The 20,519-nt window shown below is 39.8% G+C and overlaps 1 protein-coding gene across 1 annotated transcript in view; it reads right to left on the bottom strand.

Moving 5' to 3' along the window:
* The window catches only part of GORASP2 (golgi reassembly stacking protein 2), a 34,335-nt gene extending 14,291 nt beyond the window's left edge, over positions 1-20,044 (bottom strand). Inside the window, exons 1-5 of the mRNA XM_053598097.1 lie at positions 19,217-20,044; positions 5,809-5,889; positions 3,153-3,356; positions 2,416-2,502; positions 1,414-1,544 (exon numbers count right to left, since the gene is read on the bottom strand). Coding sequence (XP_053454072.1) covers positions 1,414-1,544; positions 2,416-2,502; positions 3,153-3,356; positions 5,809-5,889; positions 19,217-19,279 — 566 coding nt within the window. The 5' untranslated portion in view covers positions 19,280-20,044. The remainder of the gene's footprint in view (positions 1-1,413; positions 1,545-2,415; positions 2,503-3,152; positions 3,357-5,808; positions 5,890-19,216) is intronic.
* Between the last annotated feature and the right edge of the window lie 475 nt (positions 20,045-20,519).

Below are 20,519 nucleotides of genomic sequence, written 5' to 3'. Positions count from 1 at the left end.
GAGGAATCAATCTGTCTGCCATGAGGACAAAAGGACTGGTGTGACCTCTAGGCTGCTGTCTGAATGGGGCTGTGGTCCTCCTGTGCTATTTGTTCAAATAAACTTGAGGCAGAATTTGTTAAAAAAAAAAAAAAAAAAATAGAAGAATGAGCAATGGATTTTGCTATCCAACTTCACCGTGAACAGAATCTTCTTCTTTGCACTTTGATTCTATGCTCACCAAGCACTCTTGTGGCACTAACCTGACCTGAGTATTCTTCTAACTGGAGGGGGGCGTTTTTGTATGTAAACTGAAAATATGCCATTCCAATGAATACAGCAGCTTCCTTGCAATCTTTCCAAAACGAATAAATTTCCAATGCCTTGAGAAGCATATTTCTGATATTTATAATTCTGGACAATGAACAACAATAATTTGTGTATTGCCCTAGATAGACCAGATTCTTAGATGATATCCCTACTTCTTCTCAAATTGCAACAAGTTAGAATGCATGAGGTGGAACACATTCAGTGAAGAATCTCAAGTAGTGAGTAAAAATACTGTGAGCAAATGGAAGCTTTTCTTGCCTGTAGTAACTAAGTCATCCTTTTCCAGCAAGGGCTAGAATAGAATTTTTACAAAACATTTGTAAAGTTTCCAAATCTTAGGCTTTTCTATAATTATACTATATGCTCGATAATTTCTCAAATAAAAAAATGCTACTACCTCTTAGATCAGGACATATACAATGTTCCCTAGATATGTGCTTGAAAAAAAAATTATTGGTTTCAATATTTTAGATCAGCCCTTTCCTTTTTTTTTTGTAGCGACAGAGTCTCACTGTACTGCCCTCGGGTAGAGTGCCGTGGCGTCACACGGCTCACAGCAACCTCTAACTCTTGGGCTTATGCGATTCGCTTGCCTCAGCCTCCCGAGCAGCTGGGACTACAGGCACCCGCCACAACGCCCGGCTATTTTTTTGTTGCAGTTTGGCCGGGGCTGGGTTTGAACCCACCACCCTCGGCATATGGGGCTGGCGCCCTACTCACTGAGCCACAGGCGCCGCCCCTTTCCTTTTTTTTTTTTTTTTTTTTTTAAGAGACAGAGTCTCACTTTGTTACCCTCGGTAGAGTGCTGTGGTGTCACAACTCACAGCAACCTCCAACTCTTGGGCTTAGCCGATTCTCTTGCCTCAGCCTCCCAAGTAGCTGGGACTACAGGCACATGTTACAATGCCTGGCTATTTTTTTGTTGCAGTTTGGCTGGGGTCGGGTTCAAACCCACCACCGTTGATATATGGGGCTGGCACCCTACCCACTGAGCCACCTGCACCACCTGGCCCTTTCCTTTTTTCAAAATAAAAACAATGTTTATGACATATCTGATAGTAAGTTTAAATAGTCATAACTTAAGGGTCTAAAAAATACCCTTACCTGCCTTCTCCGCCCCATGCAGAATTTGGTGTAATTATCACTTCTCGACAGTTATCAGTGTCTGTGTTGTACACATAAAGTTTCAGTTGTTTTGCTTCATGTGTTTCAATAAGGCTGAATAGGTCTTCAGACTGCAAAAGTAGCACAGGAGTAAAATCTTTTTATGTTATTATATTTTAAAAGAGTGGGTCTCAAACTCTCAAACCTGGCTATTGTCACAACCACCTAGGAACCTTTCCCACCCCAAAAGCAAAACAAAACAGATTCTGAGTCCTGCCCCAAACATAAAACCGATACTCCAAGCAAGATTTAATTCAGTACATTAATTCAAGGGAGGCCTACTTTGTGGAATGCCTTGTGCCCAGTTGTATAAGATATAGTCAGCATTCTTAATAAAACTTTTCTACTGATACATCCAAGTTTACACATTCTGCTTTTGCCCTCCATTATTAAGATCTGGTTGCCTGAACACATTATTTTTCCCTTATATTCATTTATTTAAAGACTAGTCAAGTGCAGTAGTAAAGAGGAAAAGAATAGAATAAGCAGTTTGATCTGTAACTTTGAACAATCAGTGGAGATATTTTCTCTCTTCTTGATTTAGCAATGTATACTTTTACTAGCTAACAGACAAGGAAAAGGATCTGGCCAATACTTGGTACACCTGTACTAATTTTGTTACCTGAGCAAAAAAAGGAAGAGGAAATGAAATCAACAACCAATTAAAAATGAGAATTTGCTTTAGTCTCGAGGTATGTAAGAGATTTCTGTATGTCATACACAAAATCTGTGCAAGTGCCATACAGTATGTTTTTTCTTCACAGCTGTACCTAATAAGACATCTCCCAGATGTTCCATTTAACACCCCGAGACATAAGCTATCTAGATCAGCAAAGACAAAAATTTCAACTCTAAATGCAAAGTATGAAAATATTCCTCTGAACTCAAACATCAATGAGAAAATGTTAAATAATTTTCATTACTAGTAAGCACATTAATTACCTCATTCATGACTGTATCTGCTCCAATGATATAATCACTATGAGGTCTAAGACCTGCCAGTGCTGCAGGAGAATTTGACTCCACTTCCTAGGACAACACACAAAACACACACTATATTTACAAAATACAGGGAGCCCCCAAGTTACAAACATCAGACTTATATACAATTTGCATTTATAAACACAGACTATTGCAGTGAGTCCCCAGACTGATTTACGACTTGCATTTTCAAACAGAGGCTATTTTAGGTAATATGTAAATGTACCTTTTCCAATTTAACTTAAGGATAAACCTACAGGATTTATCTCATTTGTAACCCAGGGATACCTATAATCTTCTAAGTTTTATATTATAGTTCTTAATTACAGTATTCTAACTATCTTGTCAGAGATGTCAGAAACTATAGAATATATGTACTTAAAACTTTTAAGGATAAAATTACATAATATTTAATAAATATTTAAGATATTTCTGTAGCTATGTAATATACCTTCTCTTAATGGATAAATCATTAGAAAAATAGCTCTTAAGGTTCTGTATTTCCTCCTCCTCCTCAAGTTTTTATTTTTTTTCCTCAAGTTTTTAAATTGATCCATATTTAAAAAGCAATGAATGCTGATTTGGGGAAACTAAAAGCAGCCTAATAATATCCTTATCATCTTACCAACAGGAGATAACCACTGTTAAAATACATTGCCTTTTGAGCTGCAAGTTAACGGTTCACAACTGATACCTACCAACACATGCCACACATTTTCATTTGCCCCGTCAAAGCTGCAGAAACGAATGCTCACACCCAATAAGCCTTGGCCACCCCACATGTTACTTGGTGTGACTGAGGTCTCTCGCAGCTCCAGTGTTTTGCTGCTATAGATAAGCATTTTTACAGGCTTTTCAACATTTGCTTTCAGTAGATCCTTAAGAGTGTCATTGTCTTTATTCTGTGAAAACAGAAATCATATTCCTTAATAACTGACCTTTCCTAATGTTAATTTACCTTAACATTAAATTAAGGTAAAAGAGTAATATGGCTTGGTGCTTGTAGCTCAGTGGCTAGGGCACCAGCCACATAAACTGGGGCTGGCGGCTTTGAAACCAGCTGAAGCCTGTTAAACAACAATGGCAACTACAACCAAAAAAATAGCTGGGCGTTGTGGTGGGCGCCTGAGGCAAGAGAATCGCGTAAGCCCAACAGTTTGAGGTTGCTATGATCTGTGATGCCACAGCATTCTACCGAAGATGACATTGTGAAACTGTCTCAAAAAAAAAAAGAGTTATGTTAATAATCAACATAAAAGGGCAGCACCTGTGGCTCAAAGGAGTAGGGCGCCGGCCCCATATACAGGAGGTGGCGGGTTCAAACCCAGCCCTGGTTGAAAATTGGAAAAAAAAAAAAAAAAAGGTGTGTGTGTGTGTATATATATATATATATCTCAACATAAACAAAACACTCAACAAAGGTTTAACATTTAAATTTTTCTCATGTAAAAGAATATCAAGAAATTATGCACAACTCTTCTATGTTATAACAACTTCAAACTGACCTTTCCTAATAGCTGAGTACAGATTATGGAATTTGCAACATACCATTATTTAACATGACCTAGGACTTCAGTGATCAAAACCAAAATATACCATAATAAGTCATATTACTAACAAAGTTGTGATGACTTTGACTTTAGAATGTAAAACATTCACAGAGGTTAAAGTTTAATTTTGGGCTGGTGTAGTAGCTCATGCTTTTAGTAATCCTAGCACTCTAGGAGGCTGAGGTAGGTGGATTGCTTGAGCTTAGAAGTTTGAGACCAGCCTGAGCAAGAGCAAGACCCCATCTCTATTAAAAATAGAAAAAGTAGCTTGGCATAGTGGTAGACGCCTATAGCTTCAGCTAATTGGGAGGCTGAGGCAGGAGGATCACTTGAATCCAGGAGTTTGAGTTTGCTGTGAGCTAGGCTGATGCCATGGCACTCTAGCCTGGACGATAGAGTGAGAATCTGTCTCCAAAAAGATTAATTTTGGACTCTACTTCTTTTTTTTGTTTTTTTGAGACAGAGTCTCTCACTCTGTTGCCCCAGGCAAGAGTGCCATGGCATCAGCCTACCTCATAGCAACCTCAAATTCCTGGGTTCAAGCAATCCTCCTGCCTCAGCCTCATGAGTAGCTAGGACTACAGGTACCTGCCACAACACCCAGCTCATTTTCCTATTTTTTAGTAAAGATGGGATGGAGTCAAAATCCTGACATCAAGCAATCCTTGCACCTAGGCCTCCCAGAGTGCTAGGATTTACAGGCATGAGTTACCATGCCCAGTCCTGGACCCTACTTCTAAATATATACTTTATTTTAATTATTTATTTGGAGCTGGAAGAAAAAGCAAATGGAAACAGTATGTTAAATATTTAATTATATAAATGAATAAAGCCCATTATGCCAAAGATTTTAATAAGTAATGAACAAAAGGCAGTGCCTATGGTTCAGTGAATAGGGCACTGGCCACATAAGCCGAGGGTGGCTGGTTTAAACCCGGCCCGGGCCAAACTGCAACAAAAAATAGCCGGGTGTTGTGGCGGGTGCCTGTAGTCCCAGCTACTCGGGAGGCTGAGGCAAGAGAATTGCTTAAGCCCAAGAGCTGGAGGTTGCTGTGAGCTGTGACACCACAGCACTCTACCCAGGGCAATAGCTTGAGGCTCTGTCTCAAAATAAATAAATAAATAAAATAAAGAAGGGCAGGATATTAAAAAGAAAAAAAAGTAATGAGCAAAAACCTACGACTATTGTGAAAAAAATAAACCAACCAAGTAGTTATTGTCATAAGAACTTTCTTTGTTGAGATAATATAATTTCCTTTCTAGAGGACATTATAGGTAAACTGAAAACAATTTATAAATAGTGGTCTTAATTCTGCACTTTGGTGCAAAATTCTCTGTCTGGTTCTAATAAAATTATTTACATATCATAAAACTTAGCTCCAAGAAAACTGACATGTTATTTGTGAATGAGTCTTTATTAATTCATCTGTCAACAAGCTATGGAAATACGATATCTTTAAAAAGTAATCTTTTTTGATTCTGCTGAGAATAAGAATAAAAATAAATAAGTAAATAGATAGCGATCTTTTCCATCTTATTTCCTTTGGCTTTTAAAAATTAAATATTTAACATACAAAATAAAGGTCTCCAGTGATTCTACTGCCCTAAGATAATTATGGGAACATAAAGTATTAGTATTCTAGATTTCACATTTTAATGTTTATTAACACATGGTTACTTATATAAACGGGCATCATGTGCTGTACAATGTCTGTAACTAGGAAACATCTCAGATAATCTGAAAAATTCCATTTGCAAAAGACTACAAAATACTATGGACAAAGCTATAAAAAGGTGAACTTACCAATCTGGAACCGTTAATAGAAACAATAAAATCAAAGAAAGGCTCCAGTCCGGCTCTATGTCCTGGGGAATTTTCTTGTACCTGTAAAAACAAAAATGCCAAAAATAAAAAATGCAAAGTTCAATTAAAAATTGTAAGATACATTTCAGTAGCTATCTCTTTTGAGTAAAACAGAGTAATTTCACTGATAATGAAATATAAGTACATTCTAGTTTTCTCATCTCTCTTCATCCTTCCCAGATAATGCCCTTCCAGCTTCCTAAATTCCACCCATTCTTTAAATTCATCTCCTCTATGAGGTTTTCTCTCTGTGCTATTTCCAAAGCACCCCCCCCTTAGAGGGGAGTGGCTAAACTTCGCAGCAATTAACACATGACAACAGCAGACAGTTAATCATTACAATTGAGCCACAAATTAAAGCATTTATTCCTTAGCAAGGCATCATTCAGTTATAAAGCTAATATAGGAACATAGTCACTGACATCAAAGACATTTATAATCTTTTGAGAAACAGGCAAGAAGAGGAAGGAGAGATGGACACTAATCAGTGTAACATAAGACCAAACAGGTTAAAGGCTACAATGGAGGTGTTAAGTTTTAAGGAGAACATTAATTCTGACTGAAGTTTCACAGGGAAAATATTACACTGAATAGTTCTTTAAAAAATGGGTACAATTTTCTTCTTTTTTTTTTTTTTGTAGAGACAGAGTCTCACTGTACCGCCCTTGGGTAGAGTGCCGTGGCGTCACACGGCTCACAGCAACCTCCAACTCCTGGGCTTAAGGCGATTCTCTTGCCTCAGCCTCCCAAGTAGCTGGGACTACAGGCACCCGCCACAACGCCCGGCTATTTTTTGGTTGCAGCTTTGGCCGGGGCTGGATTTGAACCCGCCACCCTCGGCATATGGGGCCGGCGCCCTACTCACTGAGCCACAGGCGCCGCCCAAAAATGGGTACAATTTTCAAGGATGAAGATGGATGAAGGGATAAGGAAGGACATCTGAAAGTAGATGAACCAATATCAGTAAATACCCAGAATCAGAAGTCTGGAAAATCATAATACATATAAGCTAGACAATATGGTAGTGTGGACAGACGTATATAATTACAGATTTTGAAAACTAGAATTGACCTAGAAATCATGTAATCCAGAGGATCTTAAACTGAAGTCTATGGATGGCTTCAGGGAATATTATAGCTTCTGAAATTACATGAAATCTTTTGTATGAATAATCAGTTTTCAGGGTATAAAAACCTATGGCTTTGACTAGGCACCTGTAGCTCAGTGGCTAGGATGCCAGCCGCACACATCAGAGCTGGTGGGTTTGAATCCAGCCTAGGCCTGCCAAAGAACAATGACAAATACAACCAAAAAATAGCAGGTCTTTGTGGTGGCGCCTGTAGTCCCAGCTACCTGGGAGGCTGAGGCAAGAGAATGGTTTAAGCCCAAGAGTATGAAGTTGCTGTGAGCTGTGATGCTATGGCACTTTGCCCAGGGCAACATAGTGAGACTCTGTCTCAAAGAAAACAAAAACAAACAAACAAAAAGAAGATCTATAGCTTTTATAAGATTCTCAAAGGGTTTTTCAATGATTCAAAGAAGGTTTAAAAGCCACTGCCACTAATTTTATGTAATTCTTTCATTTTTTAGGTCAAAAAACCATCCCGTGACTTACTTGCCTGTGACAAGTGACAGCTAGTGATGAAATAAAACTCAAAAGTAGGTCTTGGAAGGCGGGAAAGAAAGGGCGGAGCTAGATTTATAGGCCTTTAAATGAATCTCAACAACTCAAATGTTTAGCACCCCAAATTTGGAAGGAATTAAATTTTCTAATTTACAGTACTAAACTATTAGTAACTAGTAATAGTAGAAAGCAAAAAGGCAACTTTGCATTTCCTTTTCCAAAACATTTCCTTAACAGTTTGAGGAATTTTTATTCTGCTTGATGTTATTAAGTACTGTCAAACTATCCCACAAAAAAAACAAAAAGTTGCACTGACATTGATAGGCTATTTTTCCATAATAGTCCAAATAGTTCTTTTTTTTTTTTTTTGGAGACAGAGTCTCAAGCTGTAGCCCTGGGTAGAGTGCCGTGGCCTCACAGGTCTACAGCAACCTCAAACGCTTGGGCTTAAGCAATTCTCTTGCCTCAGCTTCCCAAGTGGCTGGGATTATAGGAGCCCACCACAATGCTCGGCTATTTTTTGGTTGTAGTTGTCATTGTTGTTTGGCGGGCCTGGGCTGGGTTCTCCAGCTCTAGTTCGTGTGGTTGGTGTCTTAGCCGCTTGAACTACAGGCGCTGAGCCAGTCCAAACAGTTCTAATACTTAATTTTGAGGCTATGCAAATAATATGTACATTCAACCAACCACACATAAAGATGCAGCTATTTGCATAGTAACACATCACTTTAATTCTTTCAAAATGAAACCCATTTTGACACAAAATACATTCCTCTAATACTAATGTCAATCAGAATGATTATTACTTCTTAATGTCACCTTTCACTTACTTAAGCAAAATTATACTATTAGTGTCTCTGAAGAAGTAAAACTAAATATTACGCTTCTATATAGCAAAGAATAGTAACAGCCATTATGGTTCAATGTTTAACTTACTAAAACTGTTTAATCTTGCTTTTTAAGTCTTCCAACAAATTTGGGACTAAAACATTTTTGGGGGAGTGGAGGAATAAGGTTTTGCTCTGTTGCCTGGGCTAGAGTGAAGTGGTGTCATCACAGCTTACTGCAATCTCAAACTCCTGGGCTCAAAAGATCCTCTCAGCCACTGTCCCAAGTAGCTGGGACTACCAGTGCACACCACTATGACCAGTTAATTATTTTTATCATTTTGCAGTTTTTGGCTGGGGCTGGGTTTGAACCCACCACTTCTGGTATATGGGGCCAGTGCCCTACTCTTTTGAGCCACAGGCACCGCCCTTTTATTTTTATTTTTGTAGAGACGTGGTTCCATTTGCTCAGGCTGGTCTCAAAATACTGGCCTGAGGCGATCCTCCTGCTTTAGTCTTCGAAAATGTTAGGATTACAGGAGTGAGCCTGTAATCATTTTTGAAAATAAAGTAAGTTAAATATCAAGAGATTATTTAAAGGCGTTAGCTCTAATAAAAATCAATACATATTCTGCTTAATTTCTTTATACTCAGTTTTCTTTCTTTTTCACTATGTCGTCCTCCGGAGAGTGTTATAGGCGTCACAGATCACAGCAACCTCAAATTCTTGGGCTTAAGTGATTCTTTTGCCTCAGCCTCCCAAGTAGTTGGGACTACAGGCTATACTCAGTTCTTCAGTTTTCTTAAATAGAGGTCATTTCTACTCTTTATATTATCAAATAAAATGTTTGGAACCCAAAATAGCAGGCATGTTTCTCCTTGAATGGCAACTCTGAAAGGTAAATAGTGGCTGCCTGGAGTTATCCTAAGTGAAGTTAAATCCCAGCTAGCTAGGAAAACAAGTCAGATCAACTAGGTGTGAAATACCTTCTAGGTGGTAATCGATTATGTGGGAAAAGGGGATAACTTAGCATGCATCCTTAGGCCCTCTGCAGAGTGGAATTTCTTATTTAATAGGGTCCACATCTAATCATCTGATTCTCTGAATCTGAATGTTTCCAAATTACCATTAATAGCATTTTATCTAGAACCCAACTATTTTACTGAACAATTTCAGACTTCTCCACTGACGCTGTCAGAATTTTACCTTTTAGTTAAAAAGGGCAAGAACTACACTTTTGCATTTCATTACCAACTGAGAAAGCTGATCCTACACACTGATTCTCATCATGCTACCTTCCCAGTATAAAGTTTTAAGCTATTTGTTTGAAATGGAAAGTTTCTAATATCATTAGAGAAATCCTTTCTATAACTCAAAAAGGATCCAACAGCTATGCCTGAATTCTAAAACTTAATCCTTTCCCTGCTCTATTTTTCCATTTCATTTGCTACAAACATCAATCTCCTCTCTGTTTCTAATGGGCCTTGAAATTAATTTCTTTCCCAAATTTATTTACACCATTAGTGCCAGCACAATTATGGCAATTACTGCCAGAGGAGGGAGCCCTAGAAAATGCTGTCTTTGACCCTAGTACACTTAAAGTTCATAGTATGGAAAATAAGATCTACAACACAGCAAACTAAACATCCAAAATAGCAGGCATGTATGAAGTATGTTTCTCTTGCAATATTATCCACTACAAGAATCTCTTAGGCACCTATTCTCTCAAACATCAGATTACCACTTCAATACTTTCTATCTCCTAAGAGCTCTAGATTGTTCATTTATCTTCTGTTTCCTTCAAACCATCCAAATTAAAAAAGTCCATATGGCTCCATAGGGCATTTAATATTTATTATTGGGCCAAATACCACAGCCTTTTAAGATGAATAGGTTAACATTTTGAGTTTAATAATTAAGATTTTACAAAAATGCAGGGCGGCGCCTATGGCTCAAGGAGTAGGGCACCAGTCCCAAATGCCGGAGGTGGCAGGTTCAAACCCAGCCCCGGCCAAAAACCACAAAAAAAAAAAAACAAGATTTTACAAAAATGTATAGTGAGAGCCAGACTGTCTTGGTTTTAGGCCATGGTTTTGCAAACTTACTACTGTGTGGGCTTGGGAAAGTTTATTTACCATTCTGGACCCTGGTTTCCTCATTTGCAAGTAAGGGATAATGTCATTACTTTTGAAAGGCCAGAAGTGGTGGCTAATGCCTATAATCCTAGCACTCTGGAAGGCTAAGGGGGGTGGACAGACTGGGCTTAGGAGTTCGAGACCAGCTTATGCAAGGGAGAGACCTCAATTTCTACTAGAAATAGGAAAGTAGCCAGGCATTATAGTACATGCCGGTAGTCCCAGCAACTCAGGAGCCTGAGGCAGGAGAATTGCTGAAGCCTAAGAGTTTGAGGTTTCTGTGAGATATGATGCCAGGGCACCCTACCCAGAGTGATAGAGTGAGACTGTCTCAAAAAAAAAAAAAAAAAAAAAAAAAAAAGAAAAAAAGACAAAAAGGGTTTAAATTATATTTAGCACTATTTTTGATACTAAGCAAACATGTAATAAAATTTTTTTTTGAGATGAGGTGTTGCTCAGTTGCCCAGGCTGGAGTGCAGTGACTCGATTATTGCTCATTACAACCCCAAATTCATAGCCTCAAGAGATCCTCCTGGCCAAAATCTATGTTTAAAACGTAGTCCATGGGTTCAGTGCCTGTAGCTCAGGGGCTAGGGCCACTGGTGGGTTCAATCCCGGCCAAGGCCTGCCAAACAACAATAACAACTACAACAAAAAAATAGCTGGGTCTTGTGGTGGGCACCTGTAGTCCCAGCTACCTGGGAAGCTGAGCCAAGAGAATCGCTTAAGCCCAAGAGTCTGATGTTGCCGTGAGCTGTGATACCACAACACTCCACCGAGGGCGACACAGTGAAACCGCCTCAAAAACAAAAAAATGTAGTCCATGGCCAGGTGCTATGGCTCATGCTTATAATCCTACCACTTTGGGAGGTTGAGGTGGGAGGATCACTTGAGGCCAGGAGTTTGAGACAAGCCTGAGCAAGAGCAAGACCCCCTTCTCTACAAAACACAGAAAAGTTAGTCAGGTATGGTAGAGGGCACCTATAGTCGCAGCTACTTGGGGGCTGAGACAGGAGGATTGTTTGAACCCAGGAGTTTGAGGTTGCTGTGAGCTAAGATGATACTACTGCACTCTAGCCCCAGAAAGAGAGCAAGATCCTGTCTCAAAAATAAAATAGAATGTTTTACATGGAGCCAGGTGCAGCGGCTAACACCTATATCCTGGCACTTTAGAAGACTGAAGTGGGAGGATTACTTGAGGCCAGGAATTTGACAACAGCCTAGGCAATATAGCAAGACCTGTCTCTATAAAAAGTTTTTTAATTAGTCAAGTGGGGTGATGCATTCCCGTAGTCCAAGCTATCTGGGAGGCTAACACAGGCGGATCACCTGAGCCCATGAATTTGAGGTTGCAGTGAGCAATGATTATGCCACTGCACTCCAACCTGGATGACAAAGCAAGACCCTGTCTCAAAAACAGTATCAATAAACAACACACACACATACAAAATAAAATAAAAATTTAAAACCCCACAGATTTTCAAGAAACCAATCTGAAGGCTACATAATAGATGATTCCAACTATGCAACATTCTGGAAAAGGCAAAACTATGGAAAGAGTAAAAACACCAGAGGTTGCCAGGTGCTGTGGGGCAGAGGAATGAGTAGACAAGCAGAAAGCATCTTCAGGACAGTGAAACTACCCTGTATGATAGTGTAAGGATGTAGTGTAACACCTCATTACAAATTTGCCCAAATCCATAGAATATACAACACTGTGAGCCCTGAGTTTATAAGTTTATGGATTTTGTGTGATAATGATATATCAATGTAGGTTCATCAATGGTAACAAATGTTAACACTTTGGTGGGAAGAGTTTTTACAGGAGAGGTTATACATGTAAGGGGGCAGAGGGGAGATAGAAGGATCTCTACCTTCTGCTCAAGTTTGCTATGAACCTAAAACTGCTCTAAAAAAAATCAAGTCTATTAAAAGAACCATTTGCAAAGAACATAGTTCTGATAGTTCTGAAAGTTAAAACACTAAACACACAGTTTTACGGGAAAAGTTGACTATATACAAACTAATTCCCTGAGAGCTCTATCAAGCATACTGAGGTACTTTTTCTAATGTACTTTTTCTAAGTGCATGATTTATTTTGAACAATTAAGAACCACAATAGAGCAGCTGAAAACACTAATAAGCAATTATACTTACACAAAAATAATTATAAAAAGACGTATTACCAAACATGGGTAGGCAGAAGAAATTACATAGTTACTGGTGTTTGCGAGAATACAAATTTAACATTTTTTTTTTTTTAAAGACAGTTTTTCACTGTGTTGCCCAGGCTGGAAAGCAGTGGCCCAAATAGCTCACCGCATCCTTGAACTCTTGGGTTTAAGCAATCCTCCCACTTCAGCTTCCCAAGTAGCTGGAATTGCGGGTGCACGCCACCACAACTGGCTAACCCTCTACGTTACTGCTAAAGTTTGGGGTCAAATCAGATCCATTAATTTTATTTATTATTTATTTATTTATTAGCCAGTACTTCCATTGAAACAGTGGCTGTCAAAGGGTGATACGATAATGTAAATGCTAGTAATAAAGGCATCACCTAATATTTGAATCTTCATCATATTCCAGATGCCATACTAAATGCTTCACATGGAAAATCTCATTTAATCCACAGGACAACCAATGAGGTAGACAGTCTTGTTTTAACACACAGATTAACAGTGGTCAGTTTTTTTCATTATTTTCATATGCAACATTTAATATGGTTTTTAGTGAAAAAGACGGAAGAGGCACTACTATTATCCCCACTTATCAGATAAAAAGACAATAAAGATAAAGAAGCTCAAAGCAGTTCAAAGGTTCACCCTGGGAAACCCAATGAAGAGACAGAATGGTATTAGAATCCAGCCCCCAAAAGTGGTCTCCAGTGGTCTACTACAGAAGTCTCTCACTGATTTTGTGTGCACAAAAATGTCATGATTCTTTGTTTCTGATAATGTGTCTGAATGATCTTGCATTGGTATTTAAAAAAAGAGAAAGAAAGATGAAGCAAAGGTCCAGCATCATTCTCTTTACGTTATAGTAAAGGTATCTGCAATGCCAAGAGGGACTGTCCTCAAAATAACTACTATGGTTCTGAGTATGTCATTTAAAAAGACAAACATTGTCTTACTTGATATTCATACTTTCCAAGGCAATATAAAGTAATTTTAAGAACATATCAAACCTTTACAAATAAATATTTCCTAGTTTAGACTGACCATAATTTATTAGTGAATCAATCAAAATTATATAATCTTTTCAGCAGAATATTAAAACCAGCAAAATGAACATACTAAGCTCAATTCCTATAAAAATTTCAGAGGAATTATTTAAAAGCCCTGACAGTATCTGACTCAGAAGGCAGAATTACCAGTCTGTGCAATCTACTACTTACTGAAACCATAATTAATGATGAGCAGGTCTCCTCAAATGAGGATTCTAAGGATAACAGTCCGTACATTAAAAGACACACTTAACCACACAAATATGTGTATATAAACATGACACTTCTAATTTGTAAAGGCCTGTTATTATCAGGAAAAGTTTATGTTCAACAATACTTACAACTGCTCAAAGTATCCTAAATCTCATATACATTATACTCCATGGTTTAAGAAACTGAAATATTGTGATTCCTACCTTTGAAAGCAATTGCCAAAGAGTGTTTAATAAACAACTTCTTGGCCTTTTATCAGAAGAGAAAAATGCAGAGAGCAGGGTCAGAATCTTCAGGTGTCTTCCTAACTAAAATTTTGTTATTTGGCAAACATCAAATAACATAAAGTTTTCATTTTACACATTGTTTTCAGAATGAGTGAGAAGGGAGCCACAGTGAGATTTTCATGTTTTTCAAAAGAAGGTATGAGTTTTAAAAGTTTGAGTTTTGGGCAGCACCTGTGGCTCAAAGAAGTAGGGCACCGGCCCCATATACCAAAGGTGGTGGGTTCAAACCCAGCCCCGGCCAAAAATTGCAAAAAAATAAATAAATAAAAATAAAAGTTTGAGGTTTGAGAAACAATGTATTAGAAGAAAGAAGAAAAAATTATGATTATCAAATATTAGAAATTAACTTTTTCAAAGTAAGTACTAAATTGCAATCCCATCACCATAAGATTTAGTGTAAATTAGTGAAGTATTGTTAAAAAAGAGCAGATCCACAATAGTAGACATGGTCTAGGTATCCCATTTTTCTATAGAAATAGTTCCATTTGCATTCACTTTCTCCTCTGAGGAGAGCATCTAAATGCTATCCAGTTTGCAGCAAAGGGCTCAGGAGATAAAGGCCTGTTATTACACTGGGGACATACTTCATCTCAATGACCCTTCCTTCAAAATATCCATTTCCAAAATTTCCTTCCTTTCCCGAAGGAAATTGTAAGAAGTGTGAATATGATTATTTTCCAAATCCTTACATTGGTGTGACCACTAGCTCCAGAACATCTTAGATCAGTGGTTCTCAACCTTCCTAATTGCCACGTTGTTACAAATGGAAAAAAGGGGTTGGCGACCCACAGGTTGAGAACAGCTGTCTTAGATATTCCCCATCTCAAAGGGTTGTAAGTGTATAAGAGAATAAACTTAAATATTTTAATTTAGAAATAGGTCCTATAATGGGCATCCATGAGGTTACTCCAAAAATTTAATTCTGAAAATGGTCTTGTGCTTACTTGTTATTTAATGGAAAAATCTGTATTCAATGTACTTCCCTTAGGAGTAACTTACAGTAACTTCTAACAAAATTGGAAACCCTGACTAACATTTTTTCTAACTCACATTAATATTAAAGAGGCCCAAAATAAAAGTGGCATTCACACTGAGCATAAAGTCAGACCCACTGTAGAAGGAAATCTGAAATACATTATTTTTAAAAGAAGACTTCTAAACAAATTTTAAAATCTTCCACTAGAATCTACTTTTAAAATTAACTTTACATAACTATACTTGTTTTTTTTCTAAGACAGAGTTTCTGTCACTGGGCTAGAGGGCCATTGCCTCAGGCTAGGTCACAGCAACCTCAAATTCCTGGGCTCAAGCAATCATCCTGCTTCAGCCTCCCCAGTAGCTGGGACTAAAGCTGCCCGCCACCACACCTAGCTATTTTTTGCTATTTTTAGTAGAGATGGGGTCTCACTTTGCTCAGGCTGGTCTGGAACTCCTAACTTCGACTGATGCTGCTAGCCTGGCCTCCCACAGTGCAAGGATTACAGGTGTGAGCCACCATGGCTGGTCCTTAACATGGCTAAGGATCAACGTTAGGCTCAGGAAAAAAAAGACTAAGAAAAATACTTAAACAATATTTACCTTTAGATGATGGGATTATAGGTAATTCAGGTTCTTAGCTGTATTTTCTAACCTTATTCAATGTTACTCTAACACAGATAATCAGAAAACAATGTAGTAATTTACTAAAATGAAGATCAACAGTTTCTATAAATAGACAACATTAAAATTAAACACAATAGTTTGGGAAAATGTTTATTGTAAATGAAAACAAAAAGTGGGATTTAAGGTTATAGATACATACTTACAACAGCAAAAGACTAGAAAACTAAATGTTCAACACTAGGAGGTGCTGCTTAACCAAACTAAGGTACAATAAACTATGGAGTTAACTGAAAACACAAGGCCATCTCTATGTGCTGCTATGAAAAAACTGCAGGATAGGTTACCAAATGAGAAGACCGAGGTATGTAACCACATGTATTCTATGTTTCCAACCCTAACAACAACAACAACAACAACAACAACAACAACAAAAAAAAAAAAAAAAAGAAAGAAAGAAAAGAAAAGAAAGAGAGAAGGGGTAGAGAAAAGATTCTTACACGCATAAAGCATTTGAAAGGCTAGATGAGAATCTATGTACTTTGGTTACTTCTGGAGGAGGGATAAAGAATTGGGTATATGATCTGATCCCAACTGCTGTTAAGATATGCATTAATACATAATAAATAATACATAAAAAGAAAAGTACACTGCTCACAGTAGAATTTCTGAATCCATTTCAAAATTGTACCCTAAAGATTTTTAAAGCAGAACCTAACAGTGGATATTGAAGAATACTGAAAAAAATGAAAAGTTCAATCTATCTGAATTATAGGAACTCATGAAATAATAACACAGGATATAAATGTTATTATAATTGGTATTTCAAAACCCAGTCATACAAGTTTTTATTACTAACAAGGAAATAGCCAGAGAATTGGTTATTAAAGAAAACTAACTTCTTTCTCACTCTCTCTCTCTTTTTTTTTTTAAAGACAAGAGTTTCACTCAGTTGCCCTGGGGTTGAGTACCATGACATTATTGCTCACAGCAACCTCAAACTCTTGGGCTCAAGTGATCCTCTTGTCTCAGCCTGCTCAGTAGCTAGAACTACAGGTGTCCACCACAACACCTGGCTACTTTTTTTTTGCAGTTTCTGGCCAGGGCTGGGTTTGAACCCACCACCTCTGGCATATGGCTCCAAAGCGCTACTCCTTTGAGCCACAGGTGCTGCCCACGCCTGGCTATTTTTGGAGATGGGGTCCTCGGTCTTGCTCAGGCTGGTCTGGAACTCATGAGCTCAAGAGATCCACCTGCCGAGGCCTCCCAGAGTGCTAGGATTACAGTTGTGCGCCACCACACCCAGCCTAAGAAAACTAACTTCTAATTAAATCATTCAAGAACTGGCTTAACATGGGTGATTTTATCCCAAGACTTTCCTGCCATATTTACTCTGGTTTACAAGTTTAATAATCCAGTAGTGGAATATACTGCTGTACATTTAGGCAATAATAAAACAAAGAAAGACATTTTTATATGTTAAAAGATTCAACTTGGCACTTTTCCCTCCAAAAACAAAGACAAAGAAACCAATTACAGAATCAGGGACAGAGGGGATTAGGAACTCAGAAACAAGTACTTTAAAGCTCTCTTTAATAAAACCCTAACTAAATAAGAATTAATTCATCTTTTGCAACATCAAATGCAGATCGGTAACTAAGGTTGTTCCTAGTGTTTCTAAAAATCAGATTTATAGATCAATAACATCTACACTGCTGAATATGTATGAACATGAATATACTGAGGTGTACCTATATACAGAAAATACACTTCAACTTTTATGTCAGAGTGAAGTCATTAACTTGGAATGGCTTTCTTTCAAACACTTTAATAAAGAGTTTTTTTGTACTCATTAACACTAATGTGTTTTACTGAGTTTCCCTTAGTGTATGTATTATAAAAAGACCACATATCTCCAAGGACTCATGGTTACAATCAGCCACTTGTGAGAATCCACTAGTAATAATGGATAACATATCCCAGAGTAGAGAACTCAAAATCAGACCAAGTAATAGAAAAGCACTGTCACTAACTTTCACTTAATATCTGGGAAATGACAGTTCTCCTTCCATTTTACTTGTCAGTGTGACACTGGGGGGGTGGGGGTGGGGGTTGGTTAGCTGAAAGGAATAGGAAGGTCATATAGTTTATTTACAGGAGTACCTTTTTTCCTGGGGGAAAAAAATCATCCTTTCTTATCAAGAGTGGCTTCAAGAGAAATTTTTAGTGGAATGAAGAGGCAATAGATACAATAATCCTGAAGATCAGAAAAGTGACCTGTCAACAGCCCTATCACCCAGATATCTGGGTAATTTAAGAACGTTATCGCACCTAAAACGTGGGACCCAGGGCAGAAAAGTAGGTAGCACCAGGAAATGCATTCTCACTTACAATGAAAACGCTCTTCCTGTCAGGAGCTAGTATCTGGTGACGCTCTATCACATCCCTAAACTGTGCTAAACACTGGAGCCACTCTGTTGATGGTTCATCATGTTACCACACAGGTGGCACAGCACACAACTATCAATGTTACTTCTAAAGTCACCGAGTTCCACAAGGAAAGGACGACATGCTTTCCACAGCCCAGGCGGTTCAAAGGTAGGGGCTTAGCTCTTATTTATTGAGATACTATGTTCTCCTGCATTCTGGTGACAAAGGTTACTTTCCTTTATTTACCCAGATTACTTGTAAAACATTATTCTCCATTACCTCTTTTACCATGTGGATCTAAACCTTAATATTCACCACACCCTCAGCAGTCTCAGAACAGAATGGAAGTTCCCCCTCCAGGAAATGTGAAGGGGAGGACTGGAAGGGTCAGATGTGACAAAGGAGAGGAAAAAGTCTTGTTAAAATCAAGTATATATTTAGGTCTGTCAAACATACTTCTAGGACATTTCGTTTTTTCTGTCCTGCCCCGTTGGTCTCCTCGACATCCAGACAACGCTGGGGTGAATTAACATCTGCCGTAGCATCCCACCTTTCTCCCCGCCCTCGCCCTGCAGACTGCGGGGCTCAGGATCTTTATCCTAAGAAAGCTCTAGTAAGAATGCCCTCACCATCATCCCTCTGGAGACGTTACCTGGAGCCCATCCTAACTTTGGAAGCTGAGAACCGGGGGGCGGAGGGGAAAGAAGATGGTGAGGAGAAAGGGGAGCCAAGGTCGCCCCCAGCTCAGGGCCGGCCCCCAGCCGAGTCGCAGGCAGCCGCCTCCGGCTTCAGCCGGTCCTCCCAGGGCTGCGGACCCCGGGCCCAGGGCGCCCGGAGGAGCGGGATGCGAGAGGCCTCCGGAACCAGCCCCGGCCAAGACGGCGCCCCGGTACCCGCTCCTGAGGCGGGATCAAGTCTGGCTGCCCTGGTAAGGGGCACGCTGGGGCCTCCGCCTCCCCGCGACCGGGCCCCGCCTCCAGCCGCCGCTCTCGGGCCGCGGTCGGAGCCTTACCCGCAGGACGTGGTAGCCTTCCGTGCCCCCGCCTGGGATCTCGACGCTCTGCGAGGAGCCCATGGCGGCGGGCGATCGGTGTGGCCAAGCCGGGTCCCGGGCTGTTCTCCGCCCACCTCGCACCGTCCGCTCCGCTCCTCAGCGTAGCACTTAGGACGTGGCACTCGCTGCCGCCGAAGAGCCGGGCCGCACTGCCCGCCGGGAAATCGTCGCCGCGGCAGCAGGGGCCGCTGCGACGCCGCAGACAGCGCCACCTGCCGCGAGCCTCCCGGAGGGGCCTGAGCGTTCTCGCAGGCGGGGAGGGAGGGCCGGAGAAGCGGGAACTGGGGGGGCAGGGCTTAAGCGTACTCGCGAGAGCAGAAATTCCGTTCCTGCAGCCTCGGCCCCTTGCTACGGGGCCCAGAGCTGGACAAGATTCATGAGACGCATTCCCACTCTCCCGGAAGAACAGTTGTTTGGTTGCAGCGCCCCCTGATGGCCAGAGGCAGGGGAAGAGCTGAAGTTGAGAAAAATAGGAGCATATACAAACACACCAAGCTCTTCATTCTTTGGGTTTGTAGGTCTTGTCCCATATTGTACAATTGAGGGTAATAGCGCTCTCTATGGGCTGAATACCAAATCCGCTTAGCTAAACTTTTTAAGGGGAAACGTTCCCTTTACACAACAGTTGTCCCAAAGAATTACCCACCACGTTCTTTTTTGGTTTGGGTTTCAACCCCTCCCTAATTGTGAGAAGATCAGGGGATTGGTCATAATCAGAGTGGTGCCAGTGTGGGAAGCACGAATGGATTTCTTTAGCGTTCCACCGTCTGCTCAGTTCCTCATCCTGTCAGTTCTTTTCATCAAGCCAGAATCCTATGAAAGTGACTGTGCTGGATTAAAAGTCAGGAAGGATTTAAATGGGACATGCAAAGCGAGGTCTTGAGTTGGAGGCTGATTTGGAGAAATAAGCCATAAAGGATGTTTTCGGCTCAACTGGAGAAATTTGAGTATGTACTCTTAGAAGAAAGGTATTCACATGGAAAAGAGGAAATTATTGAGTGAAAAATAAAAGATAGTTACCGGATGTGTCTGTAGACAATCTGGAAAACATTAACAAAATACATATTAATAGGTATGTATGCATATGAAGATGTAGGGAGGATAGGAACCAAGAGTTACAGCAGTGATCCTCTGGGTGGTGAAAACAATGTTTTATTTAGGGTGGCGCCTGTGGCTCAGTGAGTAGGGTGGCGGGTTCAAACGCAGCCCCAGCTGAACTGCAACCAAAAAAAAAAAAAAAATAGCGGGGCGTTGTGGCGGG

Source organism: Nycticebus coucang, chromosome 7 (assembly GCF_027406575.1).
Source record: "Nycticebus coucang isolate mNycCou1 chromosome 7, mNycCou1.pri, whole genome shotgun sequence".
In the NCBI taxonomy this organism is placed as follows: domain Eukaryota; kingdom Metazoa; phylum Chordata; class Mammalia; order Primates; family Lorisidae; genus Nycticebus; species Nycticebus coucang.
This window is presented reverse-complemented; position numbering and strand designations above follow the sequence as displayed.